The following is a 27,506-nucleotide window of genomic DNA, read 5'->3' as shown; positions in this document are numbered from 1 at the left end:
TTTGAATGTAGAAGAACATGACAACAAGTGTTCGTTAGAAAATTGATGCTACTGGATTAGGAGGTGAATGATGAATTGACTGTGCCATATCTCTTTTTATTGAAGGTGAGATGGGGTAATTGTTTTGTCAGGTGGAGGGAGGATTCCTAGTGAGTCATTAGCAGAGAGTATTTACAGCGTTCCTGGTCATCCATCAAAGCCTCCTCATCATCCTCCAGGTTAAATATTGACAAAGCAATATCAAATGGCACACCCATTTAGTATTGTGATACAGAAGAAGAAATATCACAGCCTCCATCACTTATTATAAGATGAATGTAGGCTTCCTGAATAAATCTGGTAGCAGTAAAACAATTTTAAAAGCCAAAAGATACAACTGCTTTGAGTCATAAATGTTGGTATAGTAGATAGTCACATGATGAAATCATCATGACAGCTTCCTGGGCATTGGACATTCACATGAAGGATATTATAATTGGCATCACACACTACACCCACATTAATGGAATGAAAGCCTTTTCAATTCATAAAATTGAGGGGCTTCTCATATGGAGTTTTTGAGTGTCACATGCATTCCAGCAATTGTTCCTTGCACCTGTAGGAACACTGCCATTGTGTAGCTGTGGATAGCTCTCGTTGTTTCGCTGGCTCCATTTGAAAGAATATGAAGTGTGAGGCCTGTCTGAAGAGATCATCAATCACTTTCTTTATGCAGTGTTGAACAGCTGCCTGACTAATATGGCAAAGGTCTTCTGTGAAGCTCAATGCAAGAGCCTCCGGTCTAGCTTTTTAATCTACTCATGCTCTTTCTCTTCAAAACAGTGGAATATAAGAATTCCCATTGGGAAATCTATGTTCCCAGTCCACAACTATACTTTCTGCAGCTCTGACTAAACAGGGCAGTAGAAGGCTTGACACACTTAGAGCTAGGCTGTTCAGGGGTGATGTCAAGGGTGATGTCAGGATGTCATATGTCAAGTGAGATGGGCTGCACTGATCTCCAGAAGCATGCAAGTAGGCACCATTGGAGGGAGAGGGATTAGGGCAGGTCCAAGTGACGGGTGCATCTTTAGTTGTGAAGAAAAAGTATATTTGTTTAAAAAAATCATTGAATTAGCTCCCTGTGCAAGGGGGCTGCCCGGGGGTCAGTGCAACCCCCTCTCAAAATAATGTTCAGATGTCAGATATTCCACTGCTTGAGGCAGTCAGATGCTGGAGATGCCCCAGCCGGAGTGGCACAGGCACCATTGGCCCATAGTAACTTAGGTTCTTTTCTGCTGACCCTTATATTGATGTGCTCATACAAATGTGCAAACCGTCCAGTTAGTGCAGCAAAAGTCTACTTGAAATGATTTTTTAAAAATCAGTAAATGTTGGAAATCTGAAATAAGGAAGTAAATGCTGCAACATGCTGTCAGGCTCTAAAAAGGGAATCAGTTAGATCCTTCGAACATTGGCCTGCCTTTTCTCTTTCAGGTGCTGATAAACTTATTGTCTTTTCGGAGCACTTTCTGATTTCACTCCTTGACAGCAACATTGTTAGTATCGTTCCTGTAACAAAATGTTTTTGGTGCATTCTTTTTTTTAAAATTCGTTCCCGGATGTGGGCGTCGCTGGCAAGGCCAGCATTTATTGCCCATTCCTAATTTCCCTTGAGAAGGTGGTAGTAAGTCATCTTCTTGAACTGCTGCCGTCCGTGTGGTTAAGGTATTCTCACAGTGTTGTTAGGGAGGGAGTTCCAGCATTTTGACCCAGTGATGATGAAGCAATGGCAATATATTTCCAAGTCAGGATGGTGTGTAACTTGGAGGAGAACTTGCAGGTGGTGGCGTTCCCATGTGCCTGTTGCCCTTGTCCTTCTAGATGGTAAAGGTCGTGGGTTTGGGAGGTGCTGCCGAAGAAGCCGTGGCGATTTGCTGCAGTGCATCTTATGGATGGTACACACTGCAGTCACGATGCGCCAGTGGTGGAGAGAGTAAATGTTGAAGGTGGTAAATGGGGTGCCAATCAATCAGGCTGCTTTGTCCTGGATGGTGTTGAGCTTCGTGAATGTTGTTGGAGCTGTACTAAACTAAGCAAGCGGAGAGTATTCCATCACATTACTGACTTGTGCCTTGTAGATGGTGGAAAGGCTTTGGGGAGTCAAGACGTGAGACACTCGCCGCAGAATACTCAGCCTCTGACCCGCTCTTGTTGCCATAGTATTTATGTGGCTGGTCCAGTTAAGTTTGATGGGAGGGGGGATTCAGTGATGGTAATGCCGTTCAATATCAAGGGGAGGTGGTTAGATTTTCGCTTGTTGGAGATAGTCATTGCCTGGCACTTGTGTGGTGCAAATGTTACTTGCCATTTATCAGCCCAAGCCTGAACGTTGTCCAGTTCTTGCTGCATGCAGGCATGGACTGGTTCATTTTTTGAGGAGTTGCAAATAGAACTGAACATTGTGCAATCATAAGCGAACATCCCCACTTCTGACATTATGATGGAGGGAAGGTCATTGATGAAGCAGATGAAGATGGTTGGGCCTAGGACAGTGCCCTGAAGATCTCTTGCAGCAATGATCTGGGGCTGCGATGTTTGACCTCCAACCAGCATAACCATCTTCCTTTGTGCTAGATATGACTCCAGCCAGTGGAGAGTTTTTCCCCGATTTCCGCTGACTTCAGTTTTACTGGCGTTCCTTGAAACCACACTCGGTCAAATGCTGCCCTGATGTCAAGGGCAATCACTCTCACCTCACCTCTGGAATTCAGCTCTTTTGTCCATATTTGGACCAAGGTTGTAATGAGGTCTGGAGCCAAGTGGTCCTGGCGGAACCCAAACTGAGCATCAGTGAGCAGGTTATTGATGAGTAAGTGCCACTTGATAGCACTGTCGACAACACCTTCCATCATGTTGCTGATGATGGAGAGTAGACTGATAGGGCAGTAATTGTCCAGATTGGATTTGTCCTGTTTTTTGAGACATACCTGGGCAGTTTTCCACATTGTCGGGTAGATGCCAGTATTGTAGCTGTATTAGAACAGCTTGGCTAGAGGCATGGTTAGTTCTGGAGCACAAGTTTTCAGCACGACGAACAGGATGTTGTTGGGGCCCATAGGCTTTGCTGTATCTAGTGCGATCAGCCGTTTCTTGGTATCACGTGGAGTGAATCGAGATGGCTGAAGACTGGCTTCTGTGATGGTGGGAACCTCAGAAGGAGGCCGATATGGATCATCCACTTGATACTTCTGGCTGAAGATGGTTGCAAATGCTTCAGCCTTGTCATTTGCACTTGAGTGCTGGGCTCCGCCATCATTGCGGATGGGGATATTCATGGAGCTTCCTCCTCCCATTTTTTGTTCAATTGTCCACCACCATTCATGACTGGATGTGGCAGGACTGCAGAGCTTTTATCTGATCCGTTGATTGTGGGATCGCTTAGCTCTGTTTATAGCATGCTGCTTCCGCTGTTTAGCATATATGTAGTCCTGTGTTGCAGCTTCCCCAGGTTGGTACCTCAGGTGCTGCTCCTGGCATGCTTGTCTGCACTCTTCATTAAACCAGGGTTGGTCCCCTGGCTTGATGGTAATGGTAATGTGATGGATATGCCGGGCCAAGAGGTTACAGATTGTGGTGGTATACAATTTTGCTGCTGGTGATGGCCCACAGCACTTCATGGATGCCCAGTTTTGAGTTGCTAGACCTGTTCTAAATCTATCCCATTTAGCATGGTGGTAGTGCCACACATGATGGAGAGTGTCTTCTGTTTGAAGACTGTATCCCACTGTGCCATCACCTCAGGTGGGACTGTCCTGCTGGTGGAACAGGACATACCCAAGGATGGTGATGGAGGAGTCTGGGACATTGGCTGAAAGGTATGATTCTGTGAGTATGACTATGTCAGACTGTTGCTTGACTAGTCTGTGGGACAGCTCTCCCAATTTTGGCACAAGTTCCCAGATGACAGTGAGGAGGACTTTGCAGGGTCGACTGGGCTGGGTGTGCCATTGTCGTGTCTGAAGCTGATGCCAGGTGGTCCGTCTGGTTCTATTCTTAATATTTTTTCTTGTAGGGGTTTGTTACAGCTGAGTGACTTGCAGAGGGCAATTAAGAATCAACCACATTACTGTGGGTCTGAAGTCACATATAGGCCAGACCAGGTGAGAACAGTAAATTTCCTTCCCTCAAGGACATTTGTGAAGCAGATGGGTTTTTAACAACAATCCGGGAGTTTCATGGTCACCATTACTGACACTAGCTTTTTATTCCAGATTTAGTTAATTAACTGAATTTAAATTCTCCAGCTGCAGAGGTGGGATTTGAACTCACATCTCCGGTTTATTAGTCCAGGCCTCTGGATTACTAGTCCTGTAACTTAACCACTATGCTACCGTTCCCATCTGATGATGTCATGACCTCTTGTGTGTCATGCCATGGCCACACACCCCATCAGGTTAGCATGCCTGGATTGGAGCATATTGTGCGATGTGGTCACGGACCCGGCGAGGCCTCGCAAAAGCTGGTTTTCGGGGCGAGATGCGCATGCACCGAAAGCCGACTTTTCCGATCTGTCAAGATTTCTCTCGACAGATCCTCCGTATCTCTGGGAGAAGGATATTCGCGTGGGAGAGATTGGGCTATTTGCCTAACTCATGCCCAGCGAATGTCCTTCAAACTTTTACACCCTGGTAAAAGCAGGCACATTGCTACTTTTGCCAGCGTAAGAGCTTTAAAACATATAAAAATTAAACTTAATCATTCATTTTTATGTTAAAAACCGTGTCCATTAAGGTAAGTTTATTTTTAACCCTATAAAACACATTTTAAAAATTCCCCCCTAGTTTTTTTCTAAAACATTTAATTACATTTAATTTTAAATATGTGAGTTTAAAAAAAAATTGATTATGTTGTATTTCTTGTTTTAGGGGTTTATTCTCATTGATAGTAAAGGGAACTCGTAAAAATGGAGTTACCATTATTATCAATGAGAATACTACCTAGTGATTGGTGGTTCAAGCCCATGTGACTCCAGCATTTCCGTACGTACGGGGAAGTCATCTCTCCATATGCTGCGCATTGAATGAAGGCCTCCGACCGGAATCGAAGGCACCTCCATGGCCACCTGGTATTTTCCTTAAAAAATTTTGGGTCAGAGGCATTCGTCCGAAGCCTCTGACTGCAATTTTCCCCCCAATATGTAATGTTTGTACCTATGGTACACATCGAAGGTTTGACAGGCCCACTTTGGATATAAAATTGTTATCCAAAAGGTGAACTCACCCAACAGCAAAACAGATGACTGACTGTGTTGCTTGAGTTACGTGGTTGAAGCAATTGTTGGGTAAATATTGATGTAGACTTTCAATGGGCATTCCCTGATCAGCCCTAAGGTGGACAGACACCCTGGAGAAATGTTGCTTCCACCAATTTTCCACTGAAGTTACGGCAGGATTTCGAAAGAAACCCTGTGAAATTCCAGGCGACTCTATTTTATCCATATCTCCATGTATCCTTTGTACAAGTTGTTAGAATTGCTAACTAACATTTAGAAGCATCTATCAGACATGTAAGTGACCAACATCTACCAGCTTTTAATCTGCCCTTAGCGCTGGACCTTTTATACAGCTGCTGTGCCCAGGGAGTAGATTGTCAAACGTGTCCGAGTTCGAAAGCAAAATTAAACACAAAAATATATACATTGTTTAAAAAAAATAAGATTGAGAGAAAGACAATATTAGTATTTGTTAAATATACAAACTGTTCAAGCTTTTTTCTTGCAGTTCATATTGTGGCCTAAATCTCATCAATGCACAACATACAAAAAAAGAAATGCCTCAGTTAACTCATCAATCACTCCCTACCCATTAATATTATAAACATTTTTTGAGAATCATATTGCTAAGTATTTCTCAAATTAAGAATATTTCATGGATAAAAGAATTGGCAATGTCTGATTTTGTGGGACTAATCTACGAGAAGTGAAATAGGTTTGAAGTGAGGTTGCTACTAGTACTCTGCAGTAGATTCCAGAGTAGATACACCAGTACAGTAGACATGCTTTGTGTCTAGCGTTAGATGACATGCCAGATACAGCATTCAGGAGCTAACATCCAAGTTAAAGCTGTGTTCACTGAGAAAATGGCATTGCTAATTTTGAATTCAAGTGAGTGCTTAGAACATGACCCTTTCACCTCTCGCACCTGGCTCCAACCCAAATACAGACTAATGAGATGGTTGTCAAGGGTCATAAGTGAAATAAGTTTGGGATTGTCGCGGTTCAATTCCAAAAAGATGGGAGTCCATAGCACATAACTGACCATAATTCAACACTAACTGTGTAACCTCACTCAGGCAGACCATAAGGAAAGATTTTATGGGAAATCAGAATGTCATTCTGGTGCTCTTCTATCACTGAAGTTAAGATGTACATTGTTTGGGTAGCCTTGAAGGAGTCCTGATTTGCATCCAATCCATGCTGCACCTGCCCTAGGGTCGTGTGGTAGTAACAGAGAACACAATAACTGAAGAGTACTGCACTCTAGTTCCCCATAATCAGTATTCCTCTTTAAAAAAAAAATTGAAAAAAACATGGACTGTGTCTGATTGCTTGGAAAAGAATGTAAATAGTAGAGGGAAGGCTGCATTCACATGTACTTCTATATAAGTTGCTTTCCAGGGACAATGGCCACATTCACAACTAGCTGGAGCCAAAGCTGGATTACCTCAGGTAACCAGAGGTAAGTAAAAGTCCATTAAAAGCTTTTTTCAGTTTCTCCAAGAAAATTTGTCCATGTACAATTTAGAATATTGGGCACCAAATTTTGCTTGGACCTTTGGGCGGAAACCTGGTGGATCCATCGGAAGGAGGCCCGAAAATGGGATGGAACTTGGTTCAACTGGGGCTCTCCCCTGTTTCGCCAGCTGAATAATTTTACGCTGGGAGAGGGGGGAAGAGGGCAAATCTTCCACCCTCTCTCCCTACATCAAAATGCAGTGCCTGGTGGAGTTACTGGGCTACCCCGGCAACTCCATCCAGTATGCCTTCAGCAGGCTTCAGGGGAACTGTTGCTAGCTGAGAGCAGGCGTGATTCACACTGAAGCCTCAGAATTTGTGATGGTAATCAAGAGAATCAATTATCATCAGAAAATCTCCCCATAGCTCTCTGAGGAGTTAAAGATGGAAATGTATTACTTCCTCATTGGACTCTTCTCTCATTTAGCATAGCGACAGGGCATTGTTCTGGCATTCCTGCTGGCAGTTTGGAACAGGGGACAATGTTGTATCCTTACTGGTTCAATGCACTTGCACTAGATATGCAAAGCACACCACTCCCATAATTTGAAATAGGGTGTGGGCCTTGTTGTCCATAGCAACCATACTGGAATTGTATATCATTATTTTTAATACTGCTGTGTCAAGTGTTTAATGTTAATATTCAAGCAGGAAGCTAAATTACTTTGAAGAGCGTGAGCTGGCAATGATAATTTTAATGTTATTCATATTTTTAGAAACACACATGCGACTTCAATTTAAAGGTACCATATTGATAAGTGTATAGCCTTCCCTGGGAGCTAGGCTCTACCCCATATATGAGCCCTCCACATATAAAGCGCTTTGAGATATCCGGTGGTCGTGAAAAGCACTTTATAAATCCAAGTCTTTCTTTCTCCCCTAGAAAAACGGTAACTAACTTGCTTAGTGATTGCACTCTAAACTTAAGCTATTTATTTGATTTTTGAAACTGTGCTTTATATCCAAGTTAATATGATAAACTTAATGAGGCAGTCAGCCTCATTAATGCTTGACTACCTGGTTGGATTAAAGAGTAGATTTCTTATTTAAGAATTTATTTAAGAGTAAACTTAAATTTCTAGTTCAAATCAATTTATAATCAGACTTCAATCAGGAAAAACAAAATCAATATTCTCTGTGACAAGAGAAACCTGTTAACGCTTTCCATATTACAAGGCAACGAGTTTAGGAGAAAAGTTTTTTTTATTATCAGTATTCACTCTGTTGATCAGTAACAAGCCTGAATAAAATTCTACCAAAAACTAAATCAAGCAAGCTAAAGTGATAAAGCAGAGAAAAATAATTCACACACAGTGTTTGCTAGTGTATTAAGAATATTAATTGCTTGAGTTTATCTAAAGGATCTGATTTACCCTCGAGTTTTAAGAAAAAGCAACATGTACTTACCTTATCTTCCAGACGGATCAGTCTGGCTCCTGCAGTGTAGTAACCTTTGTCTAGTCCCTTTTCTACAGAAAAAGTTAAGATACAAACAGAAAAACGGACTTAAAAAAAATCTTGTTACTGTCCTTAATGACTAATTTTAATAAATGTATTATTGGGACAGCTTGATTCACAGCTTGTTAGAGCACCAAATGTTTTTTGCCACAAAAGGATGGAATTAGTTTTGGGCCCTTTGTTTCTGTACAATTTTTTTTCATTCGTTTCTGGGTTATGGGTGTCACTGGCAAGGCCACAGTTATTGCCCATTCCTAATTGTCCTTTTATGTGGTAGAGGTCGTGGGTTCTACCCCACTGTGGGGTAGAATTTCATCTTGGACAGCAGCGCATAACGGGTGGTATCACAGAGGTCACCTATTCACACCGCCTGATATTTTGTCACTGGCACTGAATGTCGAGCATATGTAACAGGTGGCCGACATGATACTGTCCAAGATGGATTCTATCCCAATGTATTCCCAATCTCAACCTTGTCATTGTGCAGAGACCAGGCACTGCCCCAAACAGATGTAAGTAAATCGTAAGAAGAGTCATCTTGGACTGATCACACATTTCATCGTGATTCATAGCAGTATAGATAGACCAGAAATTTCCTTGGAGCAGCGCCCTCCACCGTAATTCCAATGCAAGTGCGGCGGAAATCTTGTTTATGCGCGAAAATGGTGATTCCGCCACACATCCCACAAACTTACAACAGTTCTATGGAAATTCCTAGCTGTGGCGTGCAGGAGCAAGTATCTTGCTCTTAGCTACAGAAGGTGCATGGCTGGAAAATGTCAACAGAGGAAAGTAGCTCAACAATGTAAATTATAAAAGTTAACGACGGAAAGTACAGTTTGATTCATATTAAAAGCTCCTTTGATAATAGACTTATACATTGATTACAATCAAATAGTCATTGGCTGACACATAACACCCAATGATCGAGGATTTAAAGGGATATTATGAACATATTGGTGAAGTTTCTTTGGACAGGCTCAGTTTTTGGTACAGATGTAATCAGTCAACTTCAAAAACTTTGCTGCAACAATGAGATACACTATAGCATGAACTTTTACAAACCATTTTTAGTGTTGCTCTAAAAATTATAGCAGTGGATACAATTCAAACATAATGCCATTATCACATTACCAATGGCATAGCCAGACATATTAATGTTTAGAAAATTGGCAAGAGATTTTGTCAAATGACTATGCCACAAACCATTTCAGTAGTAAAGGAGAATTTCAAAAGTAGCACTGAAATGTAATAAGATTTATAGGGGTTGAAATTTAGGAGCATCCCACTAACTTTTGAAAATTGAAAGTATTAGTGCCAGATGCTAATGATTTTCAGCTTTCTGTAAATTCAGTGTTTGCACTTCAGGAAGGAGTGAAGTGCTAAATCAAGTGGATCACTTGATTTAACGCTCAACTTCCTTCCTGGAGCGCTAACAGACATAGGCAGGGCAGTAGTGGTGCAGTGTGCACAATGGGCCGTGCAGCGCTGCCACGATCCGAGGCTCCTTCATTGTTGCAGGTTTTGCATTGGGACCAGTGAGCTGGTCCCCAAAGGCAGCCGTGATCCGGCCCGATCAGCCCCATGCACTCCAGCAGAGTGCTGGGCTGATTGAATGTGGCCCAGGAGAATTTTTTTAAATTTTAATTTTTTTTTAGAAATGTTGCTACTTACCTTGGCAACCTCCCCCGAGGCTCTCAAACAACGCCTCCTGCAGTTGTTGGTGTTTTCGCACGGCGATGCTGCAGGTGGCGGAACCGAAGTTCGGGTCCGGGGCGTTACCGGGGCGATACGCATGGCAATGACGTCATGATCACCGGGCTCAGGAGATCGTGGCACAATGTTTTACTGCCGCCACAAACCTCCCGGCCAGATTAGCGGGAATCGTTCATCTCGCCGCACCCGGTCGGAAAGTCATTAGTGCCCCGTTACTGCCCCTCGGAGGCGATAACAAGAGGCACTAAGTAGGCCAACTTTTAGGCCTATGTATTTTATTGTAAGAATACTATTAAATAAGAAATATTATGAAAGTCTGGGGCCGAATGGCTTCCTTCTGTGCTGTGCTATTCTATGATTCTATGATCTCTGTAACCTCATCTACAGCTCTACAACTCTACAAAATGCGCTCCTCTAATTCTGACCTCTTGTGCATCCCTGACTTTCATCGCTCCACCATTGGCGGCCGGACCTTCAGCTTCATCGGCATTAAACTCTGGAATTCCCTCCCTAAACCTCTATGGCTCTCTAACTTTCCTTCTTTAAGACGCTCCTTAAAGCCTACCTCTGACCAAGCTTTTGGTCACCTGTCCTACTCCTTATGTGACTCGGCGTTAAATTTTATTTGATAACACTCCTGTGAAGCACCTTGGGACATTTATTACATTAAAGGCTCTATTTAAATGCGAGTTGTTATTGAGGCAAATGTTAAAATCAGCTCCGATATGTTTGTGTGTATGAGACCTGTGGAAATTGGAAAGCCCCAATGAACAGGGTGATTCCACCAAATTACAATTAATGTGAGTATTCAATGGGAAAATAAAAAGACAGAATGAATTAATGTACCATTTTCTATATTACTGGATGTTAATATCAGCCATAATTTACTTGCAATGGTTTATTTTTAAAAGTATGCCACACTTAAATGATTTTGTGTCATTACTAACAGTTGACAGCGCCTCACTGTTGAAGAGTTCACTTCAGGTTCTACTGACCAACAAATCTTTAATCTGTGATTTGTTTTTGCTCACAGCGCCATGTAGCTTCAGTCAGCTGGATCACAGGACTCCCACAATGTAGTATAACACAATCAGCTCAACTACAGTGAAGTAAGTGTACTTAAAACAAATAATAGTTTCTTGACTTTAACTTCAGCTATCAATCTGAATCTGATATGTAAAATATGTTCCAAAGCTCAATGTTTTATCATAACATACCAAAGAATAACTTGGGACTTCATAATTACGGGGCTATCCCCACAATTACTGCCCTGTTAGGCCCAATGGAACTTCCCAGCTCAGTGCTTTCATGAGGTCTGCTATAGATCTGAAAAAGATCCCAGATCTGCACCAGCGAAAGGTAATTATCAGGGTGGTTACCTTTGCAATATCCTTCCAGATGCGGGATGCCCACCCTGGTTAATAATCACGTCTCCACTGTTTAAGACGTCTAAGGTTTTGTCCATGGATATACGGGAGTCCTGCTTCGCTCCAATGGAAACAGCACCTTGGAATTTTGGGGTTGATTACTCCACTGTCCTCCTTGTTTCCCTTCTGTTTTCAACCCTCCATAAACTCCAACTTGACTTAAACATAGCCACTTGTATCCAGTCCCATGCCCATCAATCCTGTCATCCCAAACTCTCAGAGTTAACTCCTGGACGGGTTTTGATTACCTGAGAGGTGTGCAAGAAATTTCTCAGCTTTTTCCTTCAAATTAGCCTGGATTTTTCTCTTTTTTTGGCTCTCCCAGGAGATCACATTGTTTTGTGTGGGGTGGAGCATGCATATATATATATATATATATATATATATGTAGTGATACACAAGGTATCACAATTGGGTGAAGCAGACTAGATGGACCAGAGGGTCTTATCCCGTCCATCATTGTTTGCATGTTCTAACCTACACAGGCGCCATGTTCCCCTATTGAACTTAAAATCTTTGTCCTTGTTTCCAAATCCTCCATGGCTTTGTTCAACTCTACAGCCTCCTCTTGCCTCTTATCCTTTTCCGCACCCTTCGGTACTCTCTCAACTTTTGTTGATCCCACTCTCCCTTTGCCCCACCCTTGGTGGCAGAGCTTACAACTACTTTGGAGCCCTGAAACCCTCCACCTCTACTTCTCTCTCTATCTGCAACTTTTTACAAACCCATCTTTTTTAACTAAGCTTTGAGTCACCTCACCTAACACTCCCAGCATGAATTAGAACCCTTTCATTTATCCACTATTTTTCTCTCCCCTTTGCAAAGCACCTTGGGATGTTTTAAAGTTAAAGGGTGCAAAATTACTCCGCGGCCCGATTGGAGGTGGTAAAATTCCGGGGTCGAGACTTTTAGTGCCTGGCACAGGAGTACTTCCTCCATTGCTGAATTGGGCTGACTGCCTCGCAAAGGAAGCAGAGTGCAATCTCCCGCACTCCACTTTCTCTGGGGGCATGTCGCTCTGCGTTGCGCTGACACGCTTCAACACCCCTCTCCCTCAATTAAAGGGGAGGGCCGCTGCACACTCTGCACAGCCTCTGATGGCCTCCACTGGGCCACCAGGGCAGTGTGCGACCGGGCCTGCAGCCCGGCATCTAGGCCATCGTCAAGCCGACCTAAGAGTTGGCCTGACAAGAAAAGATGGTGGCCCGGGGCGCTGGCGCCCGCCCCTTTAATCACCGCCTCGAGAGCAGATGTCGGCCAGATTAGCAAGCTGCGAAGCTGGCATTGATATCTGCTCGCAGCCCGGGCTATAAAAGGGGCAATTTCACCCCCAAAATCACTATATCATTGCAAGGGGTTGTTTTTCTCTGTGCAGTATGTATAGCAAAACTGTAAACGTGTTTAAAAGAACACATTTAAAATTTTGCTACACATTGTGCATAAAGAAAACCTTCTCCCTATTATATTTTCTCAATGAATGGTGAATTTCGTTTGTATCTCATGAGCATGACATATTCAAGATTCAGATTTTTTTTCCTTCAGAGTATTCTTGGAATAAATAGAAAATGCTATTTTTTTAAATTCTGGTAGGAAAACATTACAACTATTTTATCTTTACCTGAGAGAAAAAATGCAGGTTTTCCCAGGGAATGATCCAACCTAAAATATAGACACAAGTTGCTTTATTATTTTTGTAAATCCTTGCAGCTGAAAAATATTAGTGATCGCACCACACTCTTTTAATATCTAATTTCTATTTACCTAAACCATCACATTTTATTTATCATTAGTAGATCTTATATGGCTTCTACTATTTATCACATACTGCTGCACTCTAATGTTATATTTATCTTTGTCCATTGCTGAAATACATCAAATTTACTGAAGCAACATATCGCCAATTGACTCAACATAAAAATCTTACACATTATACAGATGCCTCAAGATCTACACTTCACATATATAATATAACATTTTACAAAAGTTGATTAAACTTTGTTGATGTTTCCCTCTCCAAAATCTCTTAACAACAATTATTGAATTTTCGTTGCTCTTTTGTGGCCTTCCTAGATTCGCTTAGGGTACAAGTGCTTAATTTATCCTGTCTTTCCTTTTTCCTCCCAAAAACCTTCCTTCATTTTTGTCATTATTTACATGCTTATTTAAAATATTTTCTTCCCTTTACCTACCATCGTTAATTTGTAGTTCTTACTGAAACTGTCATTAGCGTAGCATTCCCCAGGGAGGTGCTTCCCACTGTGAAGTCTCCAAGGGACACAATAACACAAGAAATAGGAACAGGAGTAGCCATTTGACCCCTCGAGCCTGCTCCGCCATTTAATAAGATCATGGTTGATCTGATCATGGACTCAGTTCCACTTCCCTGCCCGCTCCCCATAAATCTGTCCATCTCCGCCTTAAATACATTCAATGACCCAGCCTCCACAGCTCTCTGGGGCAGAGAATACCACAGATTTACAACCCTCAGAGAAGAAATTCCTCCTCATCTCAGTTTTAAATGGGCGCCCCCTTATTTTGATGCCCCCTAGTTTTAGTTTCCCCTATGAGTGGAAATATCCTTTCTGCATCCAACTTGTTGAGCCCTCTCATTATCATATGTTTCGATAAGATCACCTCTCATTCTTCTGAACTCCAATGAGTATAGTCTCAATCTATTCAACCTATCTTCATAAGTCAACCCCCTCATCTCCGGAATCAACCTAGTGAACCTTCTCTGAACAGCTTCCAATGAAAGTATATCCTTCCTTAAATACGGAGACCAAAACTGTACGCAGTACTCCAGGTGTAGCCTCACCAATACCCTGTGCAGTTATAGCAGGACTTCTCTGCTTTTATACTCTATCCCCCTTGCAATAAAGGTCAACATTCCATTTGCTTTCCTGATTACTTGCTGTACCTGCTTACTACTCTTTTGTGTTTCATGCACAAGGACCCCCAGGTCTCTCTGTATTAAAGCACTTTGCAATTTTTCTCCATTTAATTTATAATTTTCTTTTCTATTTTTTCTGCCAAAGTGGATAACCTCATATTTTCCTACATTATACTCCATCTGCCAAATTTTTGCCCACTCACTTAGCCTGTCTATATCCCTTTGCAGATTTTTTTGTGTCCTCCTCGCAATTTGCTTTCCCACCCATCTTTGTATCATCAGCAAACTTGGCTACCTTACACTCGGTCCCTTCATCCAAGTCATTAATACAGATTGTAAATAGCTGAGGCCCCAGCATCGAGCCCTGCGGCACCCCACCAGTTACTGTCTGTCAACTGGAAAATGACCCATTTATCCCGACACTCTATTTTCTGTTAATTAGCCAATCCTCAATCCATGCTAATATATTACCCCCAACCCCATGAACTTTTATCTTGTGCAGTAACCTTGTATGTGGCACCTTATTGAATGCTTTTTGGAAATCCAAATACATCACATCCACTGGTTCCCCCTTATCCACCCTGTTCGTTACATCCTCAAAGAACTCCAGCAAATTTGTCAAACATGATTTCCCTTTCATAAACCATGCTGACTCTGCTTGATTGAATCATGCTTTTCCAAATGTCCTGCTACTGCTTCCTTAATGGACTCCAGCATTTTACCAATGACAGATGTTAGGCTAACCGGTCTATAGTTTCCTGCTTTCTGTCTGCCTCCTTTTTTAAATAGAGGCGTTACATTTGCAATTTTCCAATCTGCTGGGACCTCCCCAGAATCCAGGGAATTTTGGTAGATTACAACTAATGCATCCACAATCTCTGCAGGCACTTTTTTTTAGGACCCTAGGATACAAGCCATCAGGTCCAGGGGACTTGTCTGCCTTTAGTCCCATTATTTTACCGAGTACTGCTTCTTTAGCGATAGTGATTGTATTAAGTTCCTCCCTCCCTATAGCCCCTTGGTTATCCCCTATTGGGATGTTTTTAGTGTCTTCTACCGTAAAGACCGATACAAAATATTTGTTCAATTCCCCATTTCCCTGTTCCCCATTATTAATTCCCCAGTCTCATCCTCCAGGGGACCAACATTTACTTTAGCCACTCTTTTCTTTTTTATGCACCTGTAAAAACTCTTACTATCTGTTTTTATATTTCGTGCTAGTTTACTTTAATAATCTATCTTCCATCTCTTTATTATTTATTATCTTTTTAGTCATTCTTTTTTTAACCACACCTAAACAGAAGTGCATTCACCATGGTTTGGGCCTGGCTGATGAACTCTGGCCACATTAAAGTGCCTCAAATAGGTCAGCTCCCCCTCAATAAAAAAAAATCTCATCCCAAACAATAGTTAGGCCAGAATGTTTATTTAATGACTTAAACTGTATAAAACACTGGAAACATTTAAAAATTTTGTTCTCCTGTGTCCAGCTGACAGTTGTGATTTGTAAATACTCTGTCTAGTTGTCACAGCATACTCCATGTATTATAATTTCCCAGAAGTAGGGTAAAAATTGCAACTCTCATGAAGCATCTCTCTCTTCCTCACATACACACACAGAAATGTCCACAGAAGCTGGAAACAGAGGCTCAGTTGACATTTCCAACTCAAGCCACGGGCTTCAGACAGAAAGGCAGGCCTATTTAGGGAAAACATTTTGCTGGCATCTCTAATACTAAACAACCAATTTTATGACTATGTTTAGTATTTTTTTTAAGAATTATATAATTCTCCATGTGTTTGTCATGATATTAATCTTAGTGCTAGCTGTATACATTGACCTGAGTGAAGAAACAAATGGTGGCTAAAATTGTGAAAAAATATGTATGCTTTGATTGGTCATTTTCTGATATTTATTTGTATTTCATTAGCATTTATTCATTGAATAAAGCTGTTTTTCATTTGTTCACATTTAGCTGATCAGATATTTAATTGATAACTTAATAGATAAGGTTTCATTTCAGCCAAATACTCATTTCTGGTCTATAGACATATATGATGCTTTGAGGTGTGATTCCCTGAATTGTGACATTTTTGAGTGGTGACTCAGAGCACAGATTTAATACCTTTAAATATATGATGCAATGGACCTATGCTAAATGAAAAGCTTCTCATTACATAAATTAAACATGTGTCCTAGCTTGGTTTGAGCACTAGCTTCTGGTTTTTCAAATGCAATGATCCAAACTGATTTCCGATATCCTAGTTTGGATAAATGAAGAAGTACAAACAGCTAAGCTGTTATAACTTTGAAAAGAAAATGTTGATATATTTTCACTTTACATTATTTGAAGTTAATTTTATAATAACAATACACTATAAGCAAATGAGACTACATTTAAAAAACATTACCTTCTTTGTAGTTCCTTGATCCGGACCATCATATTTAAGTGACCTTGGGAATATTGTTCAATAACATCTCGCACATCGTAAGGTTTTCGAGCTTGCTGTGGAATACATCCCAAAAATACTAGGGAATTTAATTATAAAACCAATGCTCTTTAAATCAGGTTGTAGCAAATAAAGAAATTTGTAAATATCTGAGCCTAGAAAATTCATCTGTTTTTGAGCTTGGAAAATAACTTGGATTTATGTAGCACCTTTCATGATGTCCCAAGTACTTCATAGCCAAATATTTACTTTTGAAATGTAGTTACTGTTGTAAAACATAGAAACATAGAAAATAGGTGCAGGAGTAGGCCATTTGGCCTTTCGAGCCAAGAAGGGCACTGCCATTCAATGAGTTCACGGCTGAACATGCAACTTCAGTACCCCATTCCTGCTTTCTCGCCATACCCCTTGATGCCCCTAGTAGTAAGGACTACATCTAACTCCTTTTTGAATATATTTAGTGAATTGGCCTCAACAACTTTCTGTGGTAGAGAATTCCACAGGTTCACCCCTCTCTGGGTAATATAGGAAAACGCAGCAGCTAATTTGTATACACTAAGGTCGCAGAAGCACTAATAGATACATGACCAATTAAACTGTTTTAGTTGTATTGGTTGAAGAATAAATATTGTCTAGGTTATCCGTAGAACTCCCCTGCTCTTCTTCGAATAGTGCCATGAGAGGGCAGATGGGACCTCGATCAGGACTGCACTGGAATGTCAGCCACGATTATGTGCTTAAGTCCAGGAGTGGGGTCTGAACTCGCAACCTGCTGACCCAGAGGCAAGAATGCTACCACTGAGCCAAGGCTGACACCAAGCATAACAGAAGCAGAAGGGCAGGAAATTGGGATAGAATCTGTTTCTGCCCGGTTTCTACCCCTTTCCAGCTCAGAATGAAAATGTGAAACAGCTGCTTCTTCTACCTGCAGCCCATTTCAGTCCTGACATACTTTTTGGGGGCATGGCTGGTGGGATAATGGGCTTCTCCAGAAATCCCACCACTTATACCTCCTGTATTGCATGAAGCGGGCATACTTGTATAGGGCCACATATGGGACCCACAATATTATATTCAAATGGCAATCAATCCAACAGATATCAATTGTCACTAGTATATGGGGCCCACCAGCTAGGGAACAGTAAAATAAATTGGAACCTCTCAAATCTTCTGATGGACTGGCCTGTCCAGCACACTGCACCACCCTCTCCACTCCCACCCCCCGAGGGAGCAGCATGGTGCAGCTTCACAATACCATTTGGTCCATGGGAAGGGCACCAAACTAGCAGTGAATGATATGGGCATGTGCCTACAAATTATATGACTCTTTTCTGATGATTTGGGTTGGAGTCACAGCAAGGCCAGGGGACTGGGTGCCAGATGGAATTTCTAGCCTCAGATATATATATATAAAATTAAAACAGTGAGTGGTCTCAAGAGTCTAAAGATAATGGGCTTGTTGGTGGTATTGTGCACATAGTGTTTCATGGCAATCAAATAACAATGGCACTACACCTAACGTTAGATCAAAGTGCCTAAATGAACACACAGAATTACAAAGTATCAGACTTTCAGGTAAAATACACAGTACTGATAATCCATCAATTGCCTTAGTGAGCAGGGGGAATCAGTCATTGAACAAATATATCAGCTCTTCCACACCAAGCAAAATGTTGGTTCCCACAGCGCACACACACACAGCTGAGCTAGATTCCAACCCCAATCTCGCACAGAACAAGAGATCCAACGGAAAAATACAAAACACAGTACTGAGCAGACTTGGTGGCCACCTCTTTTCCCAATGAGCAAAATCATAAACCTTTCTCTCCCCATCCTGCTAAGCATGATTAATGTTCTTCAGCCCCTGCTCCCAATGAGAAATATTTTGCTGAAAAAGATTGTGTTTACACCCACCTCCCCCTGCCGCCACTGAACAAGAAATGGAATCCACCCAGAAAAATGATGAAGACAAAAATAATGGATCCCACACAAAATGAAGTATCACCACTCCTCCCCCACATCCGCCCTGTCCCCCGCCAAACCAGCATGATTTATACACAATCTCCCCATGCTCTGTTGGGCAAAATCTAAGCCATCAACACCCCCACTCCCCCTGCTGAGCAAGATTTTGGACCCCCACTGAACAACTGCTTGTTTCCCTCTCCCCTCAGATTTTGTCCCCTCCCCCTGATGAACAAGATTTTGACTGCTTTCTCTCTCTCACTGAGCAAGTTGCTCACCCCTTTCTCCCTAAATAAGATTTTGGCTCCCTCATTGAGCAAGATTTTGCCTCCCCTCCCCTCTGTGAACAAGGGTCCCATAGCCTAATGGTAATAGTATTGGACTAGCAACCCAGAGGTCATGAGTGAAAATTTCAGCATGGCAAGTTGTGAAGTTGAATTCAACAAATCTGATCATTAGTGGACTAACACGAGATCGTCGTAAAAATTCAGCTGGTTTACCAATGTCCTTAAGGGAAGGGAATCTGTTACCTGCAAGCAGTCTGGCTTATATGCGACTACAGGCCCACACTATGAGGTTGACTCTTAATGCTCTCAAGGCAACTAGAGATGGGCAATAAATACTGGCTTGATGTTGCTGTTCACCTGCCAAAAACAAAAAAAAACGATTGTAACCCCATCCAACCTTCTTATCCCATCTGTGGAGAGCAAGATTAGGAATGCCCAACCCTACAACATGAAGAAGAAATAGAAATGGAGCACCTTCTTAGAGGACTGGAAGACATTGTGGGGAATTTTAACATTGAAGAGCACGTGGATTTAAGTGTGGGCGAGTAATCCCCTCCGGAGAGACGAGTTAGCGATTTGAATATATGAATTACTGAATTGCAGCGTTATTTTAAATGGCATTGAAATTTAATGCCACATTCAGTTAATCCTTCCTGAAGCTTGCCATTGAAACGTGAAGAGAAGAGCAATTGATGGGGTTCATTAAAAGATAGGCAAATACAGCAATACATACTCAGTGCTCATAGTCCGACCACTGGGAAAGAGTTTGTTGAGTGTACTTATGGTGAGAGGCTAATTTCTACATTTTGGAAGTACTGGGACTCAAGATCAGGATGGGTGGTGCCATGGCTGCCTTAGATTGGACCCTGGATGCGGAGCAAGCTGACCATCAGCAGCAGCAATAGCCTGCTGTGGAGAGACATGCAGGTGAGCAACACAGAGGGGAGCAGTGGCTGAGAGGGGAGCAGCAGAGAGGGGAGAGCATAGAGTTGAGCTCACAGGAGGCACTATCTGCGTAACAGGGTGTACAGGCAGAGGCTCAGCTTCCTTGGCTTCTCAGAAGGGTAGTGCTTCCACAGGTTGAGGTTGTTGTGCCAGGTGGTGGCAGACATCTGCAGCCTCCTAGAAGAAGATCTGCTCCCTGCTGGAGCTGGTGGCCACACATTACCAGTGGTGACCACCGGCCACAACATTTTTGCCTCTAGATCCTTTCAGGGTCCTACCAGAGACATAGCCAGGATCTCCCAGTCAACTGCACATAAATGCATAAGATAGGTCACTGATAAGTTGTTTGCCAGAGTGGCAATTATGTGAACTTCGCCTGCAATGACATTAGTCAGAATGAGCGGGTGCTCAGGTTTGCGTCTCTGGCTAGCTTCCCACAGGTGTTGGGCGTCAACGACCGTAACACGTGGCAAACCGTGCAAACCACAAGGGGTTCCATTGAACCAACATTCAGCTGGTGTGTAACCACAAGTAAATGTTTATGTAGGTGTGCGCCAGATTCCTGGGGAACTGCCAATATGCTTTCATCCTGTGGCAGTCCAAGCTCTCCAACCTCTTTGGACATGCAAGCAGACTTAATGGGTGGCTGCTGGAGATATAGCTTCAAACTTGGCTGACGATACCCATGAGAAACCCAACCAGTGAAGCTCAAGATCGGTAGAACAAATGTCATATGACAACCAGATGTGCCACTGAGCAAGTGATCGGCATGCCTAAGATGTGCTTCAGGTGCCTGGACAGATCTAGAGGTGCCCTTCAATATTCGCCAGCTAGGATCTTCAAAATGGCTGTCGTGCACTGTGCTCTGCACAACATAGTGCAGCATCGAGGACTGGAGCTGCAGGAGGAACAAGTTGTTGAGCATTCATCAGCTGCAGATAAATCTGAGGAAGAGGAAGAGGAAGAAAAGGATAAGGAGGAAGATGATGACCCCCAACCCAGCATATGCCACTCACATTCTAGGATGCCGAGGATTCCCTTAGAGCTGTAAGGTTCAGTTAGTCACTACTACTGCACCAATGTAACAATCACATCCAATGGCCACTCTATCCCATATGTACCCGTTGCCCAATTGGTCTCTGTCAATTCATGTGTTCCCATTCATCAAAAAATAAGACTGTTAAGATGCTCTTGGCTGACGACTTCTGGGTGTTGGAACCCATGAGGGCCCTGCCAAATACTGCTCCACCTTCACCTGTGCAGGGGCAGACTCGGCCATCGGGAGAGGAGGCAGCATGTTGGGTACAAGGCAGCAATGGGTGAGAAGTGAGAAAGCTTTGAATGGGGTGCCCACTTCCATCTCCCTTTTCACCATCATCCCTCTTATGGTTGAATTGCACTTCACTCCTACCACTCTGCTGGAGAGCAGCTTGGTGCAGATCAATGACGCACTGTAAAGCCAAGGTTATGGTGTCTGTCATCCTATTTAAGATACCAGACATGTTGGCATCCAGAGTCTGCATGGCCATGTGATTGCCATGATTGACGCTCCCTCTCCCTCATGTTCTTTGTTCTCTTCTGCAACGTGTAAAAGAACAGACCTACGAGTGACTAATGACAAGTGTTCACCCGATGCATGTGAGAGTGACTATCAAGGAGAGGCATCAAATTGCATAAAGATCAGGGTGAGTGGCAGTCGTGGATGGATAGATGGAGATGTGAGGAAGTGTATAAAAGAATTATGGGTGCGCTTGCAAGGTAAGTGGTTGTGAGGAGCGATGTGATGGAGTAGGCTTGACAAGGCAGAGAGAGTGGGGCGGTGATGTGCACAACAGGATATAGGTAATGTGCAACTATACTCACCTTTCCTGACATGGCTAGGCCATTAAGGCGCTTCCTACACTGAAGTCAGGAATGGGGCACAATGCTCCTGCTGCCACCCTCCTGGGCTACCTCCAGTCATGCTTTCATTGTTACAGCAGTAGGTTTCTTCCTCCGGTTGCTGGGGAAGAGTATCTCTATCTGGCTCCTCACTACACCCAGCAGTACATTAAGAAATGCATCGTAAAGTTGAGACACAGACCTTGACCATCTGAAAACATGTTGAGACTGCACCTTCTCTTGGTTCAAACTCCTAACTTTTGCAAATTCCATCCTTGGATTGGCCCTTTAAATACAATATTTTATGGGCTCAATTTTCTCCGGTCATTTGCGCCATTTTTTTTGGCACGCGTGGTTTTTTTTTGCCGTATGTATTTTCCTCCTGCGATCTGTGCCGGCATAACTGACTTCGTTACGATTTTTCTAGGCCAGTTTTTTTGACGTTCCCTCATGTCTGCGCCGGTTTTTATAATTTTTTTACAGTTTTGCCAACATTTTTTCCTCTGAGGTCAGCGTATCTGGCCACTCCCGAAAAACCTTCTGGGCACTTAAGAAAACCAGCGCACATTCACAAATCGGCGCCGAAAGACGCCATTGTTTATAAATTGAAGATTTTGGAGGGAGTCAAGAATACTGAAAAAATCAATAATAAAGTTCAACTTTTTTTTTACCTATCAACGTAGTAAATGGAAGTTTGTTGAATTTCAGAAGTTTTCGCTTTTTTTAAAACTCACTCACACGCCATCACCGAATGTCTTGAAGCAGGGCTGTAGAGTCGTGGCTTTGGCTGGCAGAATCGGCCTAGCGCCCAGACACAGGGGCTTGGTGAGAAAACAAGCCGTTTTGGGGGAGGAGGAGAGAGAGAGAGAGTGAGGTGCCGATCAGAAGCCTTCTGAAGACTGCAATGAAGGGCGGGGGTGGGGCAGGAGAGAAAAGGGGAGAAGTCACAAGACTGCAATTAGTTAAAGGGGGGGGGGAAAGAGGAGCAGTCACAAGACTTTGGGTGTGGTCCATCCATACAGACCTTGGGTGGAGAGAGAGAACTGTGAACTTGTCCTGCCTGCTTTCCTACTGTTTTGAGCTTCTTTCAAAGGTTAAATTTAAGTATGGGGGCAAAACTGACATTGCCATACCTTGTGCGAGCCTTCTGCATCATGGTGCTATGTAGGAGACAATTGATTCGACATCATCGCATGAGGAACATCAGAGCCCGTACGATGCTGGGCAGGACGCCTTACCCAGCTCGAGTATATCAAGTCAGGCATTCATACCTGCACCTGAGTAATAAAGACTGTGTCAGAAGGCTGCATTTCTGCAAAGAAGTTGTAATTGAGATCTGTGAGTTGGTCAAACCAGACCTGCAACTTAGAAGCATCAGGTGGACTGCTTTGCGAGTTGAAGTGAAGGTTACAGCTGCACTTTCATTCTATGACTCCGGCTCATTTCAAGCTACAACTGGGGATGCGTGTGCCATTTCTCAATATGCAACACATGTCTGCATTCGCCAGGTGATGACTACACTGTATGCGTGGAGGAATAACTTCATAAAGTTCTCCATGACTGCCCAAGCAATCCATGACAAGGCTGTGGGCTACTCCAGGATTGCTGGCTTCCCAACGGCTGCATTGATTGTACCCACATTGCCTTGTGAGCCCCTTTGGAAGATTCCGAGATGTACAGGAACAGAAAAGGCTTCCACTCCATCATGTCAGTCGATGCAAGATACCCTGGGAGCATCCATGATGCGTTCATCCTACGCGACAGCATTATATCTGCCATGTTTCAGCAGCAGCCAGAAGGGCAGAGCTGGCTACTGGGAGACAAAGGATACGGCCTTACCACCTGGCTCATGACACCCCTACGCCTAACCCGGATAGTAGCTGACTGAGAATACAACATATCGCACATTGTGACGCGCAGCATCATAGAGAGGACCATTGGCATCTTGAAACAGCATTTCCGATGCCTGGACCATTCCGGAGGCTCCTGAGATTGTCGGTAAGTTCACTGTTGTGTGCTGCATGCTGCATAACTTCCTTTAACGATTGTTAGAGCCTTGCGACAGCAAATCATCCGTGAACGCTTTACTGATGCCTGAGGGCTCAGCGACAACTATTCCAGCTGTTTAGAGCTGTTCCGTAATGTTGTGTCATGTTAATGGAACAAATAATGGAAATGATTCAGTTTAAATATAAAATATATTTTATTCAAAAGTTTAACAAATAGTTCTTTTGTACTTAACTTAACTTTAATAAAATTATTCTTGTATCAAACTTCACTTTAAGATCAGTCTTTAAGATCACTTAAAAACTTTAACAGAGAAACATAGAAAATAGGTGCAGGAGTAGGTCATTCAGCCCTTTGAGCCTGCACCACTATTCAATAAGATCATGGCTGATCATTCACCTCAGTACCCCTTTCCTGCTTTATCTCCATACCCCTTGATCCCTTTAGCCATAAGGGCCATATCTAACACCCTCTTGAATATATCTAACGAACTGGCATCAACAACTCTCTGCGGTAGAGAATTCCACAGGTTAACAACTCTCTGAATGAAGAAGTTTCTCCTCATCTCAGTCCTAAGTGGCTTACCCCTTATCCTTAGACTGTGACCCGTGGTTCTGGATTTCCCCAACAACGGGAACATTCTTCCTGCCTCTAACCTGTCCAGTCCCGTCAAAATTTTATATGTTTCTATGAGATCCCCTCTCATTCTTCTAAACTCCAGTGAATACAGGCCCAGTCGATCCAGTCTCTCCTCATATGTCAGTCCTGCCATCCCGGGAATCAATCTGGTGAACCATCGTTGCACTCCCTCAATAGCAAGAACGTCCTTCCTCAGATTAGGAGACCAAAACTGAACACGATATTCCAGGTGAGGCCTCACCAAGGCCCTGTACAACTGCAGTAAGACCTCCCTGCTCCTATACTCAAATCCCCTAGCTATGAAGGCCATTTCCCTTCTTTACCGCCTACTGCACCTGCATGCCAACCTTCAATGACTGATGTACCATGACACCCAGGTCTCGTTGCACCTCCACGTTTCCTAATCTGCCGCCATTCAGATAATATTCTGCCTTCATGTTTTTGCCACCAAAGTGGATAACCTCACATTTATCCACATTATACTGCATCTGCCATGCATTTGCCCACTCACCTAACCTATCCAAGTCACCCTGCAGCCTCTTAGCATCCTCCTCACAGCTCACACCGCCACCCAGCTTAGTGTCATCTGCAAACTTAGAGATATTACACTCAATTCCTTGATCTAAATCATTGATGTAGATTGTAAATAGCTGGGGTTCCAGCACTGAGCCCTGCGGCACCCCACTAGTCACTGCCTGCCATTATGAAAAGGACCTGTTTATCCGGACTCTCTGCTTCCTGTCTGCCAACCAGTTCTCTATCCACGTCAATACATTACCCCCAATACCATGTACTTTAATTTTGCACACCAATCTCTTGTGTGGGACCTTGTCAAAAGCCTTTTGAAAGTCCAAATACACCACATCCACTGGTTCTCCCTTGTCCACTCTACTAGTTACATTCTCAAAAAATTCTAGAAAATTTGTCAAGCATGATTTCCCTTTCATAGATCCATGCTGACTTGGACCAATCGTGTCACTGCTTTCCAAATGCGCTGCTATTTCATCTTTAATAATTGATTGCAACATTTTCCCCATTATTGATATCAGGCTAACCAGTCTATAATTCCCTGTTTTCTCTCTCCTTCCTTTTTTAAAAAGTGGTGTTACATTAGCTACCCTCCAGTCCATAGGAACTGATCCAGAGTTGATAGACTGTTGGAAAATGATCACCAATGCATCCACTATTTCTAGGGCCACTTCCTTAATTACTCTGGGATGCAGACTATCAGGCCCTGGGGATTTATCGGCCTTCAATCCCATCAATTTCCCAAACACAATTTCCTGACTAATAAGGATTTCCTTCAGTTCCTCCTTTTCACTAGACCCTCGGTCCCCTAGTATTTCCAGAAGGTTATTTGTGTCTTCCTTCATGAAGACAGGATCAAAGTATTTGTTCAATTGGTCTGCCATTTCTTTGTTCCCCATTATAAATTCACCTGATTCTGACTGCAAGGACCTACGTTTGTCTTCACTAATCTTTTTCGCTTCACATATCTATAGAAGCTTTTGCCGTCAGTTTTTATGTTCCCAGCAAGCTTCCTCTCATACTCTATTTTCCCCCTCCTAATTAAACCCTTTGTCCTCCTCTGCTGAATTCTAAATTTCTCCCAGTCCTCAGGTTTGCTGCTTTTTCTGGCCAATTTATATGCCTCTTCCTTGGATTTAACACTATACCTAATTTCCCTTGTTAGCCACGGTTGAGCCACCTTCCCCGTTTTATTTTTACTCCAAACAGGGATGTATAATTGTTGAAGCTCATTGATGTGATCTTTAAATGTTTACCATTGCCTATCCACCGTCAACCCTTTGAGTATCATTCGCCAGTCTATTCTAGCCAATTCACATCTCATACCATCGAAGTTACCTTTCCTTAAGTTCAGCACCCTAGTCTCTGAATTAACTGTGTCACTCTCCATCTCAATAAAGATTGCTAATTCGTCCTTTCTCATTACACATCACCCAGTCTAGGATGGCCAGCCCTCTAGTTGGTTCCTCGGCATATTGGTCTAGAAAACCATCCCTAATACACTCCACGAAATCCAACTCCACCATATTGCTACCAGATTGATAGCCCAATCTATATGTAGATTAAAGTCGCCCATGATAACTGCTGTACTTTTATTGCACGCATCCCTAATTTCTTGTTTGATGCTGTCCCCAACCTCACTATGACTGTTTGGTGGTCTGTACACAACTCCCACTTGCGTTTTCTGCCCTTTGGTATTCTGCAGCTCCACCCATACAGATGCCACATCATCCAAGCTAATGTCCTTCCTTACTATTGTGTTAATTTCCTCTTTAACCAGCAACGCTACCTCACCTCCTTTTCCTTTCTGTCTATCCTTTCTGAATGTTGAATACCCCTGGATGTTGAGTTCCCAGCTTTGGTCACCCTGGAGCCATGTCTCCGTAATCCCAATTTTATCATATTCGTTAATAGCTGCCCGCACAGTTAATTCGTCCACCTTATTACGAATACTCCTCGCATTGAGGCACAGAGCCTTCAGGCTTGTCTTTTTAACACACTTTGTCCCTTTAGAACTTGGCTGTAATGTGGCCCTTTTTGATTTTTGTCTTGGGTTTCTCTGCCCTCCATCTTCTTTCTATCTTTTGCTTCTGCCCACATTTTACTTCCCTCTGTCTCCCTGCATAGGTTCCAATCTCCCTGCCATATTAGTTTAACCCCTCCCCAAAGCAAACTAGCAAACACTCCCCCTAGGACATTGGTTCCGGTCCTGCCCAGTTTGAACTGGTCTTACCTCCCGCAGAACCGGTTCCAATGTCCCAGGAATTTGAATCCCTCCCTTTTGCACCACTCCTCAAGCCACGTATTCATCTTAACTATCCTGCAATTCCTATTCTGACTAGCACGTGGCACTGGTAGCAATCCTTCCCATACGCTGATGCATCACATGTAAGAACTAGCTTTTTACCTGGGTCAAAAAAAAGCCAAAACACACTGTTGGAACATAAAAGGTTGCGTGCCTTATTGAAGGCGCGTTCTTCGGCGCCCCCCAAAACCAATCGCACCCCTTTCTGAGTAGCACGTGGAGAAGCTCCAGCAGC

General features: G+C 43.0%; 1 protein-coding gene across 1 annotated transcript in view; it reads right to left on the bottom strand.

Annotated features, from left to right (window-relative positions):
• The window catches only part of kcnq1.2 (potassium voltage-gated channel, KQT-like subfamily, member 1.2), a 1,103,902-nt gene that overhangs the window by 352,675 nt on the left and 723,721 nt on the right, over positions 1-27,506 (bottom strand). The window contains exons 15-17 of the mRNA XM_070901706.1: positions 16,679-16,773; positions 12,995-13,035; positions 8,183-8,244 (exon numbers count right to left, since the gene is read on the bottom strand). Coding sequence (XP_070757807.1) covers positions 8,183-8,244; positions 12,995-13,035; positions 16,679-16,773 — 198 coding nt within the window. The remainder of the gene's footprint in view (positions 1-8,182; positions 8,245-12,994; positions 13,036-16,678; positions 16,774-27,506) is intronic.

The sequence above is a fragment of the Pristiophorus japonicus genome, chromosome 15 (assembly GCF_044704955.1).
Source record: "Pristiophorus japonicus isolate sPriJap1 chromosome 15, sPriJap1.hap1, whole genome shotgun sequence".
Classification (NCBI taxonomy): Eukaryota; Metazoa; Chordata; class Chondrichthyes; family Pristiophoridae; genus Pristiophorus; species Pristiophorus japonicus.
Note: the sequence above shows the minus strand (reverse complement) of the source record. Positions and strands in the feature narration are given on the sequence as shown.